We start from the raw sequence: 23692 nt of genomic DNA, 5'->3' as shown, positions 1-23692 counted from the left end.
CGTTGCTTGCTCACCGTTTGTGTGTTTTTATAACTCAGCATATTCCTCTGCTTAGGACCTCATCAAGAACTCAGGAATTAATGTTAGCTCAGTTAAATGATGATAATAATAATAATACATTTTTATTTGTGGGTGCTTCTCTATTACTCAAGGACAAGATGCACAACTTAAAAACATACAATAAAACCAAATACAATAGAATGACATATCGTACCATGAACAAAACCACAATACATGAAAACAATAAGGAAGATTCCAAGGTTAAAGCAACTCTAGGTCTATTATTAAATGGTAAGGATTGTAAACTAGGGATGTTAACAATTAATCGATTTTCGATTAATTGCCATTATGAAATTACCCGATTTAAAATTAACGATTACAATTAATCTATTTATTTATTTATTTTTTTCGTTTAATTTCACCAGCTGGTATTACGCCCGGACCACATTTAATGCGACACAACGCGCTGCGCCGCGCACATAAAGTTAGAAGAAAGAGACGGCGGATATGTTTGGTTTTAGTAACATCATGCTCAGACAGTCTGCAATGGCCCAGACGGGAGACACATGTAGCTCAGTGCTTAACTTTTATTTTTAATCCACTCTATATTCTTCACGTTGTTCTCCGATATGTTCCCCTAAAGCCTGAATTATGGTTCCGCCTTAAATCGACGCAGAGCCGCCGCCGTAGCCTACGGCGTAGGCTCTGCGTTGTTGTAATGCGGAACCATAAATCAGCCTTCACCCGGTACATACATAGGTTCCTCTAAACATCTGTTCCCGCTACAGTTTTAACTAAAAGAAAATGTGCTCCAATACAGCAGGTCTCATAATTTGATTTTGAACACTGCCAAAACTCTAACTTAAAACTTAACTAGAACTTAAAATTTGCTTGACACAAATTACACTATTATGGCTGCTGCTACTACTAATAGCCTTGAAGTGCACTTTATATTATATTCCTTGTGGTACAAAAATGTCTTTTTGTTACTTTTGTATCAAATAAATATTTGATTAAGGAATACATTGTATTTTATATAAGCAAAAACAATTATGTTTGTATCTCAGATGGGGGAAAAACGCCGCTTATCAACTAATCGATGATCGATCGATAAGGTTATCAACTGTCAATTAATTGATCCTTCTTTGGTTGGCAAAAGGAGAGCAATGCCCAGGACTGTCTTAGTAGGAGCACTGGAATTTAAAATGGGATAACAAAATGGTATAAAAATATATTTTTTTAAATATTAAAAAAAAAAGTCTGTGGAGATTGTCTGAAAGCCCTTAGTGGTCAGTTAAGGAATTGCAATTTCCTTCACTTGCTAGGTTGTGTCAGACTAGCAGGATGAATGTAGCCCCTAGATAAAAGGGGGATTTTTTATTTATTTTTTCCTCATAAAGTTCTACTATCATATATGGGGGTGGAAGTCTAGTGGCTACAGATGTGGGCCTGGGTCTGGAGGACCCAGGTTCAAGCCCCGGAATGGCAACCCTAATTGCTCCATGAAATGGTGTGTGTATCTCAGATATAAGTCGCTTTGGATAAAAGCGTCTGCTAAATGACAGTAGTAGTAGTAGAAATGGAAAGTTGAGTCAATGACAGCTTTATCTACAGGAAAACTAAACATCAGAAATAAAAGACAGATATCAAAGCATTCATCCTTTCTTTGTTTCAAGTTTAGGTTTAAATTATCAGTTTTGTCACCATAAGAATCATATACATTACATCTAACAGTAACCATTAAAAGAGCTGAAAGAGTGCTGGAACTGCAACATTGTGCCATTTTAACAAAGGTGAAGTTTGCTTTCTTTGAATCCTCACAAGATCACCCTGATGAGGATGTGATCTCCCATCATGTTGTATATTTGCTCAGATTTTCTTGACATTGGCATTTCTTCCCTTCCATTCATTCTCCTTAATCCACTGACATGAAAAGAATGAGAAAAAAGGTTTTTACAATAGCAATACACACATACTGCTTTAGAGACACAGTGTTGCTCCAATGGTGTGACTTTAAGGCAGCGTAAAACTCCTTTAAGCCCCAGAGTGCATTAAATGTCTAAAGGAATACATGAGTTGATTGTGTAAATGATTTATTGATCAGCCTTGACCATTCTTATTTGCCCTCTGAGAGCTTTCTAATACTTTTCCATCCCAGTGAACCAACTTTGTTTGGTGATTTTATTAGCTCCTTCCCCTAGCCATGAAACCAAGTAATTTTCCTTGATTCCCAACACATTCAATATTAATTTGTGGAGTGTACAGCTCAGACTCAGATAATCCCTTCAGTTATCTTTGATGTTTTTGTTGCCTCTCTAATTTATGCCATCCTTGCCTGTCCTGTGATGTACGGTACGGTAGGTGGCCCTATCTCGGTCTGTTGTGGTACCAAATTCTTTCAATTCTGCAATCACGGTGGTTGTGGGCTTTTTAATGTTTTTTTTTTTATTACAAGTCGACCCTGATTTGTACTTCTCCAGAACTTAGTCCCTGATCTGTTTGAACAGCTCACTGGTCTTCAAAACTTCTGCAGGTATCTGGTGACACCAGAACTTAGTTACAGGCTTCATAAAAGAAGAGGATGAATACATATGCATCACTTTTCAGTTCTTTTACATTCTTTACATTCAGTTCTTTTCTTGTTTTTTGTCGTCACCATCATGGACTATTTTGTGTAGAGCCACTAAACAGAATCCGAAATGGAAATCCATTTAACAAATAAAGGAAAAAGGCAGAAGCCGTAAAATGGAACACAAGCCAGATTTACAATTCAGTCAACTTTGCCATAAATAAATCGACCGTATGAATTATTCTAAATTGGAGAATGTTACTACTGCTGTCATTTAGCAGATGCTTTTATCCAAAGTGACTTACAGCTGAGAGAACAAACACAACATTTCACCGGGGAGCAAGTAGGGTTAAGGGCCTTGCTCAAGGGCCCAAAGGTGGTTCATCATGGTTGCCATTCCGGGGCTTGAACCAGCCCACCTCTGTAGCCACTAGACTAGCACTCAAACTGCAAGTATTGAACATTAACCTTAACAAACATGAGTTTTCTATACTGTATGTTCTTGCGTCTTTTGCACTTGATATGATAGTAACAAAGAAAACACTGCAGATTAATATGCAAGTATGCTTTGAAAAACAGGATGCTTAAAAAAAAAAGGTTAACAACAATGTTTGCTGACTATTTATATTTCATTTATTAGATATGTGCTTCTCTTATAAACAAAAAAGTGCTAGTTAGCAAGTTATAATTGAAAAAGGAATTGAAAAAGAAAAGTACAGTCCTGTAAATTGCCTGTAGACTTTAGCCAAAATATTCTCACTTGGCAGTGGGAAACAATATTTTGTGATGACAAATTATTTCTTGTCGGTCTCATTTCCAGCATAATCTATCTTGCTTATGAGAACATATTGTAGTCATCGTGGAATAATTTAACACTCATTAAAGCAGGACAGTAATGCTCTGCTGCCATTCTGCATCACAGAACTAAAGAAAGAACAATCATCTGTGATTGTCAGAAAACACTGATCAATAAAAGCTAGTAAGGCCCTCTGCAGAACATTACAAGGATGTTCATGTCACATTTAACTGTTAATAAGAACAATCGAAGAAGTGACAAGGAAGGAAAACCGAAGCTTTGATTGCTTTCAGCACAAATCCGAAATGTAGAGGGTAATGTTTTCCGTTCGTACTTCTGGACATCACATCAATTAGTGCCTAATGTCTGCAGCCATGTTTTATTCAGCAGCTTGTAAGATGGATAAAATACTGAAGCTTTTTTGTTCTATTTTAACCAACAATACTGTGTAAAACTTCTTGCGGGGTGTGAGGAAATTGTGGTGATCGCCAGAGGCACCTCCCAGTAGTAGGAAATGAGGGTACATAACAACAAACTGTATCCGTAATAAGCCTGATATTGCTTATCCTAAATGTATTATTCAATGTTTGCTACATGAATACAATTTCTGCTCTAAATTGTTTCCTAAATGAGGGCTGAAAAACCTGCGAACAGTACGGTCATTTGCCCTGCAGACAGGGCCATGCTCAGGCGCTGAGGAACGCAGCATATTCTTCCAAACACAGCGTCCTCCTTGGCTCTCCATAGCCAGGAGGGATGGTAAATTGAGTGTTGTCCTAAATAGTTATGTTTGAATTTGAGGCCGAGGGGTGGTGGGAAACCTCTTTCCTCAGGCTGTGTTACTACTGCTCTTTTTTTATGCTTGAATCATCTTCTAATGTTTCCACTGACAACTGCAGGTACAGTGTTTACAAGCACTTTTGCTTACTGCATTATCATAAAAATAATGAACTGTGTGTGCTCTTGTGTGTGTGTGTTATGTGTGCTGTGTGTCAGATCACCTCAGTGGTCCTTGTGGCCTGAGTTACCGACAAAGGTTTCTACTTCAGCTATCTCTCTGCATTCTTCTCTGAGTTAGGAAGAAAACTATAACCCATTTTAACAATGCAATGAAAAGAAACTGTTCATGCTCCGATGAGCAAAATGACTGAAATTATTTAACCACCTTAATGAACCCAAGAAAACGTTACCTTTGTCATTTTGCATAATGACGGTACTATCAATGACAGCAATTATGATAACAGCAAGCAAATTGAAATTCTTTTATGGTCCTTCGGTGAGTTTTTCTGTGAGCACTTCTTGTTTTAATTGCCAGAATCCATTTATAACATTTTAACCAAATTTAAGAAAATAATAATAATTTATTCACCTGTGGGTCAAATGCTAAACTCTACTTTTTTATATTGACTTTTTTTATTTACAACATTTATCTCTACATGTTTTGTAGACGGCTAACTTTTAAATAACTGACTTGCATCATTTTAGTTAATCAAGGTTGTGGCTTTTAATACTGTGAATAAAGGTACTCAACAGCTTAATAACCGTTTGTTAGTCCACTATGCATCCATATCAGAAATTAGGTCAGCTTATAATGAAGGGTTTCAGGAAGTACTTACCCATGCCATTATGTGTCAAGGTCTCATGCATTTTGAAACAGTCAAACTATAAATTTCACATCGACATATGACAGCCCCCACTGTAACAGCGCGTACCACCTCTGACTCAGTTAGATAGATCTTTAATTCCCCTTAATCGTTTGTGGCAAGTGTCACAATTAGAGATGCATGAAAGTGTCTGTGTTATCCATAGACCCTTTATCCTTGTGACATTCCATCTGTCTCGCTATTTGGGAGTGAGATATCTGCCTCCTTCGCCGTCACTGTGTGGGGTTCTAATGAGCTGAGAGTCCTGACAGGTTTTGTCTGAATGTGGCTACAGCTTTACTCGTCAGCCGGTGTCGGGAGAAGCAACAGGGCTCATCTTGGAGGAGTGTGTCTGCCCTGTCATAAGTGTTTTTGCATTGTTTGCATTAATCAAAGCAATAGCTTTGCTATAGATTAAGTTTTAAATCATTATAAAATATACTGCACAATTTTCTACATCAGCCTTGTGTTATAAAGGAAAACTTATGTCCATGTCCTAATGTATTTTATATTTCAGGGTAAACTATTGTTGCGAGCCTTTTTTTTTTATATCCCTTTAATGTAATTTTGGACTAGTAAGACTGTTACTACTGAGGTCAGTAGCACTGGGCTCATATTTGACGATCCACATTCATAACTACAGGTAACGCAACCTCAAATACTTGCCTAGTTTAAAATAGAAAACACTCAAGAAGGAGAAGATTCATTTTGTCTGCCTGCTGAGAAATGACCCCTTCCCTGTGGGAATATGCTGAAATGTTACTGCAGAAATGAAAAATTCAGAAACACAACTACAACTATAATGTATTATATAGTCCTTTATCATCTTCAATATCAGGGCCCTCAAGTCTGATGCATTGAGCGTGAGACTCACGTATTTCAACAAGTTTGTTTGTTCGGAGCAGAATGAGACCACTGCTGTTCAAGTGGCCTGTTTTGGTTTTGTTATTTTTTTATTATCATTATACATCAGTAAGAAAAATTATTTAATATAGCATGAATATTGTGAAGAGACAATGGCCACGACAGTGTTTTCCTTTTGTTATAGAATAAATAAAACTGTATTTGATATAGTCAAATTTGTTCTGTCTGAAGAGGCTGGGTCCATGGGACACTGGGAGGGACATTCTTCACTGTGTGAAGCAAGAAAGAAATCTCACTCCAAGCAAACTTCAAAACTTGAGAGCCCTGTAAATCAGTAAACACCTGAAAGAGTGTCATACTATTGCTCATTCCTGGTAAGCATTTCTCAGAATGCATGTAGAATTTTAGGAGTGACATAATGTGGATCCAAAAAACAGGAGTGATGATTGGATTTGTATGCATCCACACATCCCTAGAAATAAAAGAGAAAAAAAAAATCATAAATGGGCTCCTTTCATGGAGAAAATCAGATGGTCTCTTCAGACAGGAAATGTGAACGAAGACTAAGTTGTTACAGGAAGACAACAGTCTACACCCAAGAAAGACCTGTCCTGGGAAGAATGGCCTGTACATTCATAAAATACCAAGTAATGCAGCTTTCTAAAACAGTTATTTCAAAAAAGATGTTTAGCCACACTTTCCACAGATTTCCCAGACTATCTTTACATGAATGAACACACATGTACCTCTGGCTGGTGAAAATCTGTTAGGTCTTTCAGTGTTATGGTCTTACTTAGTAACACATAATAGCTGGAGTTTTGTCCGGAAATACTCTAAAGTCACAATGTATCAGGTTTTGCTTATGCTCGCCACACTTTTAGACGTCATATCGGTGCTGATTATAGATTTCCAACATTTGGAAGATCATTATGGAGAGCATTTCATGATTTTCAGAAGATAAACTCTCCAGGGGCCTCATTTATGGAAGTGCACACATTTTATTCATTTATTTAACAAAAAACAAGTACTTTTGCCCTGAAGCTCTGAGTTACATTTATAACTTTTGCACTGGTACGTGCATGTTTAACAGCATCTTATCAATTCACAAATCGTCAGCGTCAAAGCAGCATGATCACAAGTTGAGACTGGTGAAATAATCATATAAACTTACAATGCTATCCAAGCACACCGATATTATTAATATTATTATTAATATTATTGTCATTAATCCATATGCAGTACGCATTTCTGCTTTTGTGCAAACACACAGTTGGAGTTATGAAGCCAGTCTGAGTTTTCTGGTCCCCGGGCTGCTCTTCTTCACCCCTCCGCTTATCTGGAACAGAGATGTCACATAATATGTCCCTGGTGTGGCAACAGGGGACATTTCCTGTTCAGTACTGTGACCCCACTGCGTAGGGACATTCACATTGAAATAGCAGCAAATGGTGATCGGGTCCGTTCTTGTAGTCAAAGTCAAGCCCAAACAGTGCACCAGGATACAGTCATGCAGTGTACCTGTATTATCTACTTTAGTGATCTACAGTGTAGTAGAGGTCATAAGATGGTTTTTATTCATGCAACAACACTTTCCTTTTATTTAGACCTGTAACAATCCCATTTAGAGAATGTTACTTAATAATCTTACTGTTGTTTTTGGGGGGGTCAGGTGAAGCTTACATGTTGAATGACACTGTATAATGTTGTGTTAAGAGCAGAAACATATAGGTGATGAAAGGATGCACCTATGTAGTGGTTAAATGTGAGCTGAACATTGCCCCATTCCCCCTCATACACTTGTCTCCATAAACCACATTTCTCCTCTTCCTCTCGCTTTTTATTTTTAAGCTCTTGCCTCATTACTGTCCTACATTTCCATTTATTAATGTCACACACAAACGAGAACTGTCTGGAAAAGTCCTCTACTTTTATCCAAATCAGAAAAGTTGCTTTAAATTATTTCCTTGGTCTGTTCGGTTCAAAATTACAAGTGAACATTTGATCCACTCGTGTTTCGACTTGAAAAATATGTTAGCGGCTGTAAATAAAGCTTGGCATTGTGTGTCTTGATTGCTTTTCAGTGAAAAAAGCTTTTAGCTTGACATATTGCCCCTGTGCTGTTCTGTGTTTTGTGAAGAAAAGTAACACAAGTAGTACAAGTATGCTTTTTAAAGGATATCGTTACAAGTGCTCATGAATTCAACAGATTTGTTAAATGCCTTTAGCTTTGATCACTATGTAATAATTATGAACTTTCACAGTTTGTATTTTAAATTTTGATGGAATTGTATATCTCTTACCTTTTTAAAAAAGAGAAGTAGCTCAGCACTTAAGGTGTAATTGCGTGCAGCTTCAGGGAGTTGAGGGATGCTCTCCGAGGCCTCTCCTGGATGTGTCAACAGTAATTGTAGCTTTTTTGTCATCTCCTGAAAAGATGAAAGTGAAGTGGCACTCTGGCCTCCTGCATAGGCTTTTTTTCATTTTCTCTGCAGGGTGGCGGTGGTGGGGGTTAGTATTTCTTTTAGGTCTGTTCGATAATTGAGGCTCTGGCATCTTTGCCTGTCATTCTGCTGATGGCAAGTCATGACTTAAACCTCTCTCTTACAGTGATTTTTTTACTTCATGTCCCATCACCCACCACCACCTCTTTCATGCCAAGCAGATTATTTATTTCATTTTCTCCCTTCCTTTTTCTTCCGGTTTTGGCACCAGGCGGTGTTTGACGTGGATAAGACAAAAGGCCTGACTCTTATTGAAGTATGGGAAGGTCTTACTCCTGAGGATATCAAGGCATGCACGGGCACAGATTTTCAGGTGAGTCATGTCAACAGTTTGCTCGTCTGCATAATAATCCATTTCCTATTTTAAAGTTTCATGATCATCTTTCCTTTCTCCTTTCCTTGTGGTGTCATGTAGGTGTCTCCCAGCCTGAGACCCATGCAGCAGATTTAAAGGAGCGTCGATCAGCTCTGACGATGTGTTTTTGGATTGTGACACTTCGTTTCCCTGTGATAGACAGCGGGTGATATCAGGAGATAAGTTGTGTGAAATAAGCTTATAAAATACTGTTTGGTTCAATTCTTGTGTAATCAAGATAAACATTTTAGAAGGATTTTTTTTCACCAGCAATGACAGCTGAATAGGACTCAGAGCCAATATACATTGTCCTGTTTTGGTGTGATACGACAATTACACCATTAAATTATTCATTTTCTCTTTCATAGATGCAGCTGTTAGGAAATTCTGAATTTTTACAATCAACGTGCAAGTTATGCAATACAAATGCAACTTTACAGGATTTTAAACATAATTCATAAGATAAATTAAATCATACTATAAGATGACTAGTAATCTAATGCAATCCATTGAGAGAACAAGTGACTTGTAGGTCAATAACAGACGGTAGTGTGAATGTAGCTTCTTAAACTTGTGGTACACCAAGCAGCAGAAAAGCTTCCTACATTATGCAAAATATCATCTTCATTTAACCCATTTGGGAAATGAGGGGGATTTAGTCAAGTGGGTCTGACCGAGACATGTTTGCAATAATTACCTCTGCCATAATGTTAAACTGTCTCTTTTCCTCAGCAATTGTATTATTCAAACGACAACAATAAGCCTTAATGTTTTTTACTGACTTTTTTTTTTTTAATTTGATTTCTGTTTCTCTTTGGTTCCCCAGTGTTTGTATATAAAATAAAATACAGCCTGGTGTGCACAGTCCAACGTCTGCCATCTTGTTGTGTTTTCTGGTCGATATTCATGTGTTGTGGATTAGAAATGCCTTTAAATCATCAACACTTTAAAAATCAGTCAGCGGGTGTTTGTTTAAACTATATTCAGCTCATCATTGACTGAAAGCACATGAGTGTTTTGAGAGTAATACAGGTTAGAACTTTCTATATAAAGATGGTGTGCTTACATGACATTTTCAACGTGATTTCTCCAGTTAAGTAGACATGTGCCGTCATCCCTCGAGGGCTTTTGCATAACTGGGGAATTCAGCTAGTGGGCTCTCGGGTTCAAGTAGATCAGCTGCGTTGGATCATCAAGCGGAAAAAGGGAAGAAAGTGACATGGGCTATTGCCACCGGCTTGTTGATGTTCATCTGGCACATCTCTTCTTGAATCAAGCCCAAGTGGTACCCCATAAGCCTACATTTTTAACCCATCCCTACTTGTAGTTGAATGCAGGGAGGGTGGGATTTCAGAGACATGACTGGATTTATCAGCAGCAAATGTAGTGGAACATCCAAAGTGAAGAGATTTACCTTTTAGATTTTTTGTTGTTGCTGATTTTTTTTAAGTAATAAATTATAAGTAGGACTATCAATTAGATTTGCTATGGTAAATTATTCCCACCGTGCATAGTCCTGTACAAAGTGCTTGTTTTAAGCACGCAATTTAGAGCTGAAGCAAAATATATATTCTTTTATCCCTAAGCAAATGCAACCAGAATTACAATAAAAAGGTCATGATGCACCTATTTGAAACTTGTATTTATATATCTGGGGATGCATCATTGAAAGTTATTTCCTGAGTGGTTATGACTATTGATTTTCCAGAATGGAGCATACTGTAGTAACCGAAGCTGGTGTTGAGAGAGAACCTGTCTTATAATATCCAGTTAAATGTCATTCATATTAAAAGCATCGAGGGTCTTTCGGCATGTTCTCTATATTTGTTGCCGTTGTAACTTATTTTTCTAAATGACTCGTTATAAGGTGACCTGCCAACTTATTACCAGGGTTATGTCAGTTATTGGTTGTCACTACCGTCCTTATTTCAGCTTTCATGAATCTTATCCACATTGCTCCGGAGCCGTCATGACCTCAGACACCTCCACTCCTTGGAATTTGATTTTAAAAAAATTTAATAAAAATCCTTCCAAAATTATGCACATCTTCAGCTGGCGGATAAATTCAGATTCAGATTCAGACGACTTTATGAATCCCTTTGGGAGGTTCCCTCTGGGAAATACCCCAAAAGCCAAACAAAACACCCATGTAAAGATAAAAAAAATTAAGGCAAGGCAAATTTATGTATATAGCACAATTCAACACAAGGTAATTCAAAGTGCTTTACATTGACATTAAAAGCGGCAAGACATAGGCCTAATAACAAATAGGTAAGAATAAGAAAGGAAGTAAAATAATAAAAAGCACAAGCTGTTAAAAAAAAAGAAAGAAAAAAAAATAAGGGCAGTAGAGTACAGCAGGTTTAATTTAAGAGTACACTTCAGTAAACAGTTAAAAATAAAAATAAATACATAAAAATAAAAAGTGCAGTTCCATAAAAAAGAAAAAAAAGAATTATATGGATAGAGTGAAATCCTTAAATGCTCCATAAATAACCTGTTTCAAGCCATTATTCATTGGCATAATTCTCCCAAACCAACTGCATTCTTTCAGACTTGAATCGAACATGCTGTCATCAAGTGGTGGGCGTTTTGGTCTCATGAGAGATGCTCAAAGTTCTGTGTAATGAAACGAAAAGCTTCTTCGTAACGCTACGCGTGTCTGCAATCTGGAAGGTGACTTGATAACTGAAGCGGCCGCCAGCTCCGGTGTTACGCACTGGACGTCCATATTTGTCCCAAAAAGCATTTTTCCTAATTATCGCAGCTGCGCTCGGGGGAGTGTGTGGACACGCGTGCGTAAAGGCTGATTTATGGTTCCGCGTTACACCGGTTCGCGTCGCCGTGTAGCTTACGCCGTCGGCTCTGCGTCGATTTAACGCGGAACCATAATTCAGGAGAGAGAGAGACGGAGAGACGGAGGCTGTGAGTGTACAGAGAGAGAGAGAGAGACACTGTGAGTGTACAGAGAGAGAGAGAGACGGAGCTCTCCAGGTCTGCGCACACACGGGTCCGGGAGAAGGAGCCGGTTGTGGAAGGTGTCAGCATCAGCATGGCTTCATCTCACGGGAGAAGCGACATGCGCTTCGCAGACTGGATGGCAAGTTTACCGCAGGGCATGCACGGCATCCCGCTCACCAACCTGGCCATTCCTGGTAAGTGTTTCCTTCCCCGTGCATCCCTTTTTTTTTTTTTTTAAGAAAAAAAAATTAATCATGAGCGTGCGGATCATCGTTTTAATTCATCCGCGCGCATTGCAGTTTTGTAGGGGGGATGCGCATTTTTTGGCGGTGGCTTTTAAAATTGTGGACACGCAACCGCTTTGCAAACTTCCAACTTTCACTTTTCGACTCAACAAGCTAAAGCAGGTGTCTGATTTTTTTAAATTATACGTCACTGGAACAACGGGCTGAGGAAGACCTGTTGCGCAACACGCGCGAGTACCAATCTATCTGGAACAGTTCAGTTTGCGCTTTGGTTCGATGTCTGGGGGTTAGAAATAACAGCCGGGGGAGAAAATCAGAGGTAGAGCAGATTCACAATTGAAGACATGATCTGTTTTGTGCATGACTTTGTGCGTGTGTACCGGGTGCAGGGTGCAGGGTGGAGGAGGGTGGTGGCCAAAGAGGAGATGAGTCCAGTGTGCGCACTCGATCAGATGATGATGGGAAATTAGCTGTTGGCCCCTTCAACCAATCGGTGTGCAGTTCTCTTAAAACTCCATTCAAATGAGAAAATGTTGGTCGGGAAGACTGGCGCTGATGGATTGTTTTTTTTTTTTTATATAGCAGCCAGTTAATTCCCTATCTGGATCACCTGCGCGATTATCACATTTAATTCACACATTCAATTTCTAATCCATTGTGCCTCCCCCCTCATTCCCCTCTGTCTCCCCCATCACCCCTTTCTCCTTCTCAGTTTCACTCTTCCCCAGCTCTCTCCATCTCTCCCTCATGCTGAACTACAGATCCCCCTGCTGTGTTTATGGTTGGCATGTAGAATCGCTGCGTTTCAGATGCAGATGGCTTGGTGCTCACTGTCCAATGAGGTGTGGCATTCTACCAGCACTGACCACAGCTCTTAATGATGCCAAAAGACACGCGCGATTCCCCACATATTTCACCAACAGAGGACAGAATCAGCCTGGCATGCCTTCTTGAAAACTGAATCACATAGGGATATGCTGTGTTAAAGCACACTTCGTCCATACGAGGCAGCATGAGAACATATTCTGTTGCATTTAATTATGTGTCTGATCTCATTGCTCCTTGAAGCTCAGCTGCTTTTAGTCTATCCACCGTTTGGATACAGAGTTTAAAAACGTTCACTGGGTCTTTGCACATGCCTGTGTTTGTTTGTACACATTTGGCACCATGTTTGCCAAGATAAATCCTCAAAATCCACAGGATTTCATCAGAGCCCATTTTAGCAGCCACGTGTGCCTGTTGGGGTGTACATTTGATTTCTTTCAAAAGCATGCCTTGCACACATTATTTCCTCTCATCTCGGTATATGGCTTTGTTCTGGCAGAAATAACTGGGACACTCAAGAATCAGAACCAACCTTTTCACCACCTGCACAAGTTTTGTTTTTTTTCCTCACATTTATCATGGATGATGATGATGATGATGATGATGTGTAATCCTTGCCATACATCTGAAACTGAAAAATGAAACAATTCACGAGCAAAACAAAGCTACTCACCACAAACCTCACAAACTGGACTGTTTGTGTTGCAGGCATTGGGTAATTGGGTAGCCGTTTATGGTAACAAACCTGTTATATACAATGCACCTGATAAGCACATCATGTCCTTTTATGGTATTGTACAGGCACATGATTTGTGCAGAGCAGAAACCTGCTGCATATGGCTGTACACAGGAACAGCTGCTGGATGACAGGTTGCACCTGCATATCAAATGTGCTTGCCATTACCTTTGGACCCGACTAGCCTTGCAACCCGGTGAACGGTCACTGGAGCTATGATGCATATCATGGACGTTCACAACTGAGTCTTCAATTAACGAGTACATGATTGGTGCTGCTTTTGATGCTGGAATCATAGTATTTAAAAAGAAAATTCCACTGACACATTCAAAAGAAAAGCCTAGGAGGTGAAGTAATAGCAAAGTGCCAGCCATCTCAGAGCATCTGAGTTTCACCCAGAATGTTTGGAAATATTTTTTCCTGTCAATATAAAAAGTTTAATGTAGCTTTTAAACACCAATTTCCTTATAGTCTTGCAACTACCGGATGCACAGAGCCCAAAGGCCATGGCACAGCCAGAATGAAAACAGCTGTATTTTTAGATCTAGTAGTTTTGATCTAGTAACACGTGGAATGCAACAATTTTTCAATACAATTCAATTCAGCTTAATTTATATAGTTCCAAATCATGACAAATGTCATCTCAAGACTCTTCAACAACACAGTTCAACTCGTTCCAAAGTAGTCCAATTAACATGAAGATATAGGACAGGAGTGGACAGGAAAGAGGAAAGAACAGATCAGGAACACCTGCTGGGAGGAAGGAACGCAGGTTAATAACAACAATAGTATCATTAATAAAGTTGGAGTGGAAGAGAACAGAGTGAAGAGAGATGCATCACAAGTCTCCCAGCAGTTTAGGTCTATAGCAGCATATAGGGGATGTTTCAGGCCACCCGAGCGTTATCCAAATGGAAGGTTTTAAGCTTAATGTTTGAAGGTAGACAGGGTTGCTGGTTGCTCAACACTGACTGGCAGCTGGTTCCAGAGGAGAGGGGCCTGATACCTGAATGCTCTATGTCTCATTCTACATTTCAAAACCAGGAACCACAAGTTAACCTGCTGTCTGAGAGCAACGTCTGCTTGGAACATTTTGAACTATGAGCTCTTTAAGATGGAACTTTGTCATTAAGAGTTGTGAGGAGAAGAGTTTTAAATTCTATTCTGGATTTCTACCTCCCCATTTCTTGTGTTGATACCTCATCACTCTCCCTCTCCGCCCTCTTTACCTCCTCCAACAGCCGGCCTGTTTTTCATTTCCTCAGTCAGTCTGGTCGTTTAAGCATTCATCATCTCAACTGACTGGGGAAAAGCTTCTGGTTGCTACCAGGGAAAAACAAAAGCACCATCTTAATGATCTTCCTGTTTCAGCCGGACATTTACAAAAGCAGTGTTTTTGTGCTCTAAGCTATTTTTCACTTTCAGGGGAGATTTTGTGCACAGTTGTAACCATTACTTTGTACGATCAAAATTTGTACAACGATGATGACAAATGAAAAGGTACAACACTCATGTCACTTAAAAAAAATAAATCTTTTCTTTTTTGTTTGGTTTTCATTCAAGTCATTGAGCTCAATTAAGGAGAGCTGTCCCTCTTGTCTTTCTTCTTAAGGAGACTTTAATGGCACATATTGAGCAAACTGCAGGCTTCTCATGTACAGTAATCAATAGGCAAAGTGATGTCTTTAGATTTTAAAGAAGATGTACAGGTGTCAGTGTAACCATAAAGAAATATTGGGGGAATCAAATAATCTCTAAAATTGAGTGATATCAAAATGCAGAAGGATAAAAAAAAGTCCAATAATAGGAGGGAGAAAATAACGATGTAAAGCCATGGTTTGGACAAAGCAAGAGAAATGGATGATTGATTTTGTCACAAAGATCAGGTCCAACTTAATTAAATCTGCATGATTATAAGAGTCCTAGCTTGCCAGTGACTAATTCGTCACCTCGAGGAGCTCTCTCTCAGTGCCGCTGTGAAAATTGATTGAAAATTGTCTGTGCGAAAAGTTGGGAAAGCAAAGCCTTTCCTGGATTCATACATGACAGCAATTTTAAGACGAGAGATATCAAGTAGAGTCAGATTTTAGAGTGGAAGCAGACTATTGACCAGTCAGAGCGAGCTATTATTTAAGATAAGATAGTCTGTGAATGTGAAGGTGCTGTTGACTCAACAAGTTATACATAAAAAACAGACATTGCACTGATAAATAATATATACACACACAAAAAACAAGAATTGCTCAGTGGGTCAGTTAAGGCTTCATTGCATTTAGAGCCATGATTTCCTTTGGGTAAAAACTGTTTTTGAGGCAGTTTGTCTTGGTTTTATTTGTCCTGTATCTCTTGCTTGATGGCAAGAGCTGAAAGCGGCAGTGACTGGGGTGTGAATGGTCTTTTAAAATGTGCATTGCCTTCTAGAGGCATCTGGAGGTGTAGATCTGTTTCAGGGTGGGGAAAATTAGAACATATATAATTCTCATGATACAGTGCAGGAACATGGTCCTATTGTTATTTAATGTATACAAATAATGCACATTTGCATCAGAATAATCCCAGTGGCCTTTTCCATTATCTACCTCATTTGTGAAGTAAGGACATGGTGGCAGTCAGACATGACTCAGACTTTTGCATTGGCCAGATATGCCACTTCGGTCTGACACTGTGCCAACCTGTAGAGTGTGCAGCTCAGCTGGCCTGTGCAGATGATCAATGCTCTGACATATTACACTGTGTCAATCCATATTCAATAAAACAAAGCCCATATGTAGAACCAGTTTGCGAAAAACAAAGAACACCCCATGACTCACTTTGTATCTCCACCTTTAGGAGTAATAGCTTGAAGTAATCACTTTCTGAGTGATGGTATAAGACATCATAGTGGAGGAATTGTTTGTTCACAATTTACATAAATTCATAGAGGTTTATGGACATTCACTGATACACAGCATACATACAGTTCCACTACAATGTCTTAATTTGAATGAGATCTGAATTTTGACTGTGACATAGGGACATATTGATTCTTTTTTTTTGTCATTTTGTTAGAGATTTGCTGACCTGTTTTCCTTTTGAGATACTAAAATTTCGCCAAAGATTGGCTTCCGTACAGATGGACATGCATTTGATTCTAGAGGGGTTCGTGGTTGGCTTAATGACTATGGAACACAAATCATTACTCTTCCATCATTACGCTTCCACTCTTGTGACACTTGGTATGATGTTTATACATATATACTAAGTTTGTTTTTCCAAAACTGACATTCTGCATTACATAAGAAAAAAACCAACATTTTGGTCTCTTTTGTGCAAAAGCTAATAGCCTATACCAGAAATCTTGTGATTTATTCAAATGCATCTTTGCAATCTCAAGCAGTGTTCTATTTTGAGGGAAGAGGTTTTCATCCTGGCAACTTTTTCGAGCCAACTATACACGTGCAGACTTTTTCCAAATGTATCATCATGAACTAAACTTTTTAGCACCAAAACTGAGGCATGTAAAGCAGGAAATGGAGCTTGTAGATTTTTTTTTTGTTTTTTCCAATTTCCTTGGATTCCACTGCTGGAAAGGTTGTTAACTCTGCTCAGTGTTTTCCGGTTCTAAATAATCCTTCACAATGATGTGCTCCAGACGGTTTGGAAAATAACTTTCGGTCTGTACTGTATATTATATTATATATAAATAAAGAGTTATTGTGAACGAGTTGCATACAGTTTGACTTACCTGACTGTTTTGTTTTGCTTTATATACGTTTTATCATGCGCCTTTATAACACGGTTCGCTTATGTATAAAAATAGACCAATTAATTGATATTGTGCCTTGTAATGCCTAATCGTCCGCAGTATAGGGTGTGTATATTTTATATATATATATATATATATATATATATATATATATATATATATATATATATATATATATATATATTAGGGGTGTAACAATATATCGTGCCACGAAATTTCGCGATACAAAAATGTCACAATACGTGTCGTGGAGGTGACAAAGTGTATCGCGATATTGGGTTATTAATATTAATCTATTGTGTTGACTAGAAAGGCGCATCCGACCGCGACCGCGACCGGACGGACCAAAATCTTCCTCCGCTCAGAAGAAACTAGTCCCGTTTTGCAGTCCCGTTTTGAGGTCTGAACTTTTATTTATGTAAGTCTGGTGTAGAGTTAAGCCTTACCTTATTAAATTAAACCTTTTTGGGGTCGTGAGTAGGATAAACACGGAGACAACTTCTGCTGAGCTCCAGTGTACTTTAATGTCCGCTCAACAGTGTAGGATTTTAAAACATCAACACACCTAGTGCTGTATCACTCCGCCCAATCTAAAACAGACTAATCACTACAGATTAACTGACTAGTGTCATTATAGTCCCTGATTTACAGAATATAAAGAATATATTTATAAAATAATGAACCCTGAATTAACAAAATAACCTTCTTAACAAAAATAAATCTCCTCTTACACTTATAAGGTGAGCATGAATCAATCTTTTTTATGATGTAAAATTGTATGTATTTATTTACTTTTATTTATTTATTTAATTTTAGTTGTTACATTTTTGGAAAAGAAAAAAGTCAAATCATACATGAGAGAAACTATTCAATTTGTGGAAAAATATTTGTACTTGTATGAAACTGAAGATGCATAATGCAAACCTGACATTTACTTTTAGTTCAGTTTGTGGAAAATGTTTGGCCTGGCTTTCTCTTTAAAATTTAAACAGTTATAAAGCATTACAAACTGTAACAATAGTGCAAATGCACAGCATTATTTTGTATCTTGTGTCGTTCAAATAAAAGACAATTTCCTCATGACTACCTCATTCAAGGTTGTTAAAAAAATACTGCTATATCGTATCGTATCGTTATCGTGACCTCAATATGGTGTATCGTACCGTATCGTGAGATTAGTGTATCGTTACACCCCTAATATATATATATTAATTAAGTGATGACTGTATTTTATTTTGTCCTGATGCAAAAGACTAAAGAAGTACTAAAAAAGCTCAGATTCTCAGAGGGTGTACCTCTCATGACTTGTTGATAAATGACAGAAAACATAAAAGCGGAGAAATGTCATGAAAGAAAGGACTTCCAATTTTTCTTTTCCTCAGGCTGGTTGGTGGGGGACATGTTTTGTTGTTTTTTTTCTTTTGGAAATTATTGCTAGATTTGCTCTGCTGAATGCCTGGCTGCACATTCTCATGCCTGTTGACAGCCAGGTGTGCCAAAGATAGTGTGATTTTTATTTTTCAGTTTTCTCTTTGTAGTTCCATCAACATCAGTGAGAAGGAGGAAAAGACTGTTGTATTGTCAGAGCTAAGATGGAATTTTCAGTGTTATGAGTAGACGTATCATTTGTATGAGTACTCAGGTACTGAATCTAAATATCTATCTCATATATCTCAGAATTGGTCAACAACATGAGTGTGTAAAAGGATTCATTGACTGGTGGTGAAGCGGCAGAATCCAACAGAGTGTCTCTTCATCTCACCTTTCCCTTTCAAGTATTCAGAATAAAGCCAGATGAAAACCCTCTGTAGCGCTAGTGTTCTGTTTGTTCATTCTAGGAAATGGCAGAAACACGGGGACTCTTTGGAGGAAGAGCCAAACAGTTTATACAAAGCTCAGTGAGAAGGAAGCAAAAATTGCACAGTTGTTGTTTTTGAAAACTAACCATACACTGATAAAATATAGCGATTAATACAATGATGAATTTCCTCTAAATGCTACATCTTGCAACTTTAAATGAGGGGATTTTGGAGCTGGTTCAGTCAAGACAACAAGTGTGACATATTGGGTTCACATCGACCCCTCAACATTGTCCATTCACATTATACTTTGTAGTTACTTTACTGTTGTAAGCCGCACAAAAAGGAACATTTGGCTGAAAGGATTCACCTGTAAGCTTGGAGGTTAAGTTGCTTTTACCGCCATACACTGACAAGCCCCTCTGCACAAATGCTACTACGCACCAGGCTGCTGGAGACAGCAAAAACGTGATTGTTCCCTTCGTAGGTGCTATCACATTTGTTTCTCTTCTTTTTCTTATTTCCTGTTACTAGTTCTTCTTTGTCATTTTTAAGCTAGATTACTTGAGTGTCAGTAAAGATCGGTGATGATCAATCTTTATCAGCCCCAACTCTCATAAGACGCTTTATTTGCAGTGTTGCAATGTCTGAGTGAGGAAGTAAACAAAAGGAAGCTAATCACAGATTGTATAAAACATAGGAAGAAGCTTTTGAAGCCAGGCTCTAGTGGCTAGACGAGGAACTGCAAACTAAATTTAGTTCCACATGAGCCTTAACACGAAAATGAGATGGTTGGCACTTGGCTCATTGCTACAAGCTACAGTGCTGCATAAATGACCCACCCTTCCACCTAGTGGTTGGTGGTGTAATTATAGTGTCAAAAATGACAACAGACAAGCATAAATGCCGATGACGACGTAGATCATGTATGTGCATGTATAGTTGCTATTTAGAAATATAAATCAGGCTTTACTCTCGTTCAGTCTGCTGCTCAAAAATCCATCCACCAACCCAGCATCCACCTGTAGGCTCCAAATCTAATGCCCAGTGTCCACAGCGTGATTTTGGGTTGTCGCAGATGAAAGATAGCCATGGTGAAAGAATCAAGGTTATAGCTTTTGTTGAAATTCTAAACTGGTGGTTCTGCATTGTACATGGTTCACTGTCTTCTCAAAAGGTGTTTTAACAGAAGACTGCCTGCTATAATTGTCTGACAGTGTGAAACATCCTGCGATTTAATCTGCTGACCAGCCAATGTAAAACACAACATGAAATGACATGTTAATTAATGCAGCTCGCCTCTTCTCCACAACCATGGCCACGTTCTCCTATTTTCACACTTATTTTTTGAAGTATTTTCAGCAGACATAAAAGCTATTACTAAACTGCAGTTCATTTTCCAGTAACAGCGCATGCTTCTGATGCTATTCTACATCTGTTGTAGAGTCATGAGGTCTTCACATATCATTTTTGACATTGTGTACATAAGATTAAGTAGATGGAAGTTGTACTGTGAGAGATGTACTGATCTGGCATGACTCTAGAAATTGGGCAGTGTATAGGGGGTTCAGTAATTCTTCACTCCCAACATTTTAGCTTGGTATTATCTTTGTGGAGCGATTAAGTCGTTGCCTTAATACAAAACAATGCCAAACAAGTATTGGTAGAATAATAAATGGAATATGAGTTGACTTACTGAGCTATGATCCATAAGATTTTTTAATGTGCTAAAATAGTCACATTTAGTCTCTGAATAAGTAAAAATTAGCTTTTTTTTTAAGCTGCACTCGTTGATATTTAACCACAAGGGGTCAGAAGACATTTATAATGCAGGTGTCAAACACACAAATCTGGAAAACCCATAACCTCGGAGGGGACCAGGCCTTTGCTGCTGTTGCACCAAAATGTGGAATGAGTTTCTTTTTCTTGTGAGCGAGTCTGTTTTTTAGAGCTGTTTCTCCTCCTTGGCCTGTTGCACCACCAAAAATGTTGATTCTGAGTTGTTGTTTTTGTGTTGATTTATTTCTTTTCTGATGTAAACAATACTGAAAAGTACATCTTCCAAACAAGTTTGTGAAAGTTAATTCTGCATTGCATCAGACAAACGGTGATGTGTTGGGATGTGGGGACTGTTTGGTTTAACCTTATTTGAATCTGTAAAACTGTTCTATGGGATAATGACCCTGTTATCATGAGCCAAAAGATTTACTGTATTGCATTTTTAACCTCTTGTACTACTAAGTGGCTTAAGCCTCAGGCTTAATGCTTTTGGCATTGGGATAAAAATGAATAGCATAACTGGCCTCAGGGAAAAGAATGATAGAAAGTGAGTTAAGCTAAGAATACCCTGCTGGCAGTGAAAACAAAACCTTTGCAAAGAGGGCACCTTTTGTTTTCAGTTCCTTCTGGGTAGGAGAGAAATGTCTTAAACATTTAACAGTAAATGTGGCTATCAGCCCCAAGACTAGATCCTGCTGGTGTCAGTATCAATGGATTCAGAAACCAAGACAAAACACTGGATGTTCATGGAGGTATTTAAAGACTAAGTAATCAACTAAATAAAAACAAAGCATCTGAGGTGTGAGAGAGAGTCAAAAAAAGAGGATAAAAATATCCCTGCATTTATTTATCCATCCATTTTCTGTACACACACTTCAATATGTTTAATGTCATCCAGGGTCAAACAATTCAGTCCCACTGGAAATGTAAGTACACTCTGCAAACTACTGTTCAAGCAAAACAGTGAACGGGGTTGCAAGGCCAGTGGCAAACTGAATTCAGAGCAGACTGAACAGAAGTCTGAAGAGTAAATGGTTGCAGACATTTGACGGAAAGGGAAATGACTACAAAACCACACGGACATTTCCATTGGGGACAGTACAGAAGTCAGAAGATGGGAAACATTTTCAGGTTATATCTATCTTGAAAGAACATATCTCCATCCTGTCACTTTTCATGCCCCTTCCCTATTTTTTCCCCACTTCACTTCTGTGTTTTGCATCCAAATATAGACCTAGAAAGTAGGAATGTGCGATATTTTACCGTTCACGATATACCGTCCAAAAAATTCCCCACGATAAGAATTTGTCATCTCGCGGTAAAAACGATAAATTCCCTTTGATAAAGTTTTTGTGTAAAAATGATTTATGGTTCTGCGTTAAATCCACAACGTACGGGAAGGAAGGAAGGAAGGAAGGAAGGAAGGAAGGAAGGAAGGAAGGAAGGAAGGAAGGAAGGAAGGAAGGAAGGAAGGAAGGAAGGAAGGAAGGAAGGAAGGAAGGAAGGAAGGAAGGAAGGAAGGAAGGAAGGAAGGAATGAATAATAATAATAATAATAATAATAATAAATTGTATTTATAGAGCGCATTTTCACCTGAAGAACAAGTCTCAAAGCGCTTACAATAAAGATTAGAAAAAAAAAGAAAAAATAGAAAATAAAAAATAAAAGAGAAATAAAAAAAAAAATAAATAAATAAAATAAAATAAAAAAGCTAAATTAGCAAAAAAAGCACAAGGACATTCTAAAAGACAAGGACATCAGGGATAGGCTTTCTTAAAGAATAACGTTTTTAAGTTTCTTTTAAAACGTCTGTGGTCTGGGGGGCCCTCAGGTGGTCAGGCAGGGCGTTCCAAAGCCTTGGGGCAACTGCCTGGAATGACCGATCTCCCATTTTTTTGAGCTTTGTTCTGGGGGGGTGGAGGTAGTGTTTGTCAGCTGAAAAGGAAGGAAGGAAGGAAGGAAGGAAGGAAAGAGGAAGGAGAGAGCAGGAGGAAAGAAGGAAGGAAGGGAAAAAGGAAGGAAGGAAGGAAGGAAGGAAGGAAGGAAGGAAGGAAGGAAGGAAGGAAGGAAGGAAGGAAGGAAGGAAGGAAGGAAGGAAGGAAGGAAGGAAGGAAGGAAGGAAGGAAGGAAGGAAGGAAGGAGAGAGCAGGAGGAAAGAAGGAAGGAAGGGAAAAAGGAAGGGAAAAAGGAAGGAAGGAAGGAAGGAAGGAAGGAAGGAAGGAAGGAAGGAAGGAAGGAAGGAAGAAAAGGGGAGAAGGAAGGGAGAAAACAAGGAAAGGAGGAAGGAAGGGAGAAAAGAGGAAGGGAAGAGGGAAGGAGAGAGCAGGAGGAAAGAAGGTAGGAAGGAAGGAAATGAGCATGAAAGAAAGAAAGAAAGAAAGAAAGAAAGAAAGAAAGAAAGAAAGAAAGAAAGAAAGAAAGAAAGAAAGAAAGAAAGAAAGAAAGAAAGAAAGAAAGAAAGAAAGAAAGAAAGAAAGAAAGAAAGAAAGAAAGAAAGAAAGAAAAAGAAAGATAAATTACCGTTGATGACGATTTGTGTAACAAACATGGCGGATCTGAGAGAATGTATCGTGATACATTTTTTAGTCCATACCGCCCATCCCTACTAGAAAGGATCAGTAACATTTTTTCAAGAAAAATAGCATGAACCACCAGTGATCCTCGGTGAATGCTCTTCTCTCATTCAATGAGAGTTGCTCAGTTAACACAGGTCAGTTCTCTCAGGTAACAGTTATCACCCAGCACCGCCGTCGTAAACATCGCCATCATCATCAATAAGTGGTCCACTGCGTCTCAGCTTGTTTATGCCATTTTCTGTCTCGCCCTCGGTGCTCTGGCTCTTGTTTTCTCTTTTCACCCTAAGTAAGACACAGC

The 23692-nt window shown here is 38.6% G+C and overlaps 2 protein-coding genes across 2 annotated transcripts in view; both read left to right on the top strand.

Annotated features, from left to right (window-relative positions):
• Positions 1-9598, top strand: part of oxct1a (3-oxoacid CoA transferase 1a) — a 52595-nt gene extending 42997 nt beyond the window's left edge. The window contains exons 16-17 of the mRNA XM_061729359.1: positions 8585-8686; positions 8789-9598. Coding sequence (XP_061585343.1) covers positions 8585-8686; positions 8789-8824 — 138 coding nt within the window. The 3' untranslated portion in view covers positions 8825-9598. The remainder of the gene's footprint in view (positions 1-8584; positions 8687-8788) is intronic.
• Positions 9599-11721: 2123 nt separating this feature from the next.
• The window catches only part of plcxd3 (phosphatidylinositol-specific phospholipase C, X domain containing 3), a 30059-nt gene continuing 18088 nt past the window's right edge, over positions 11722-23692 (top strand). The window contains exon 1 of the mRNA XM_061730033.1: positions 11722-11883. Coding sequence (XP_061586017.1) covers positions 11781-11883 — 103 coding nt within the window. The 5' untranslated portion in view covers positions 11722-11780. The remainder of the gene's footprint in view (positions 11884-23692) is intronic.

Source organism: Cololabis saira, chromosome 9 (genome assembly GCF_033807715.1).
Source record: "Cololabis saira isolate AMF1-May2022 chromosome 9, fColSai1.1, whole genome shotgun sequence".
Taxonomy (NCBI): Eukaryota; Metazoa; Chordata; class Actinopteri; order Beloniformes; family Belonidae; genus Cololabis; species Cololabis saira.
The sequence above is the reverse complement of the archived record's forward strand: the minus strand, read 5'-3'. Positions and strand labels throughout refer to the sequence as shown.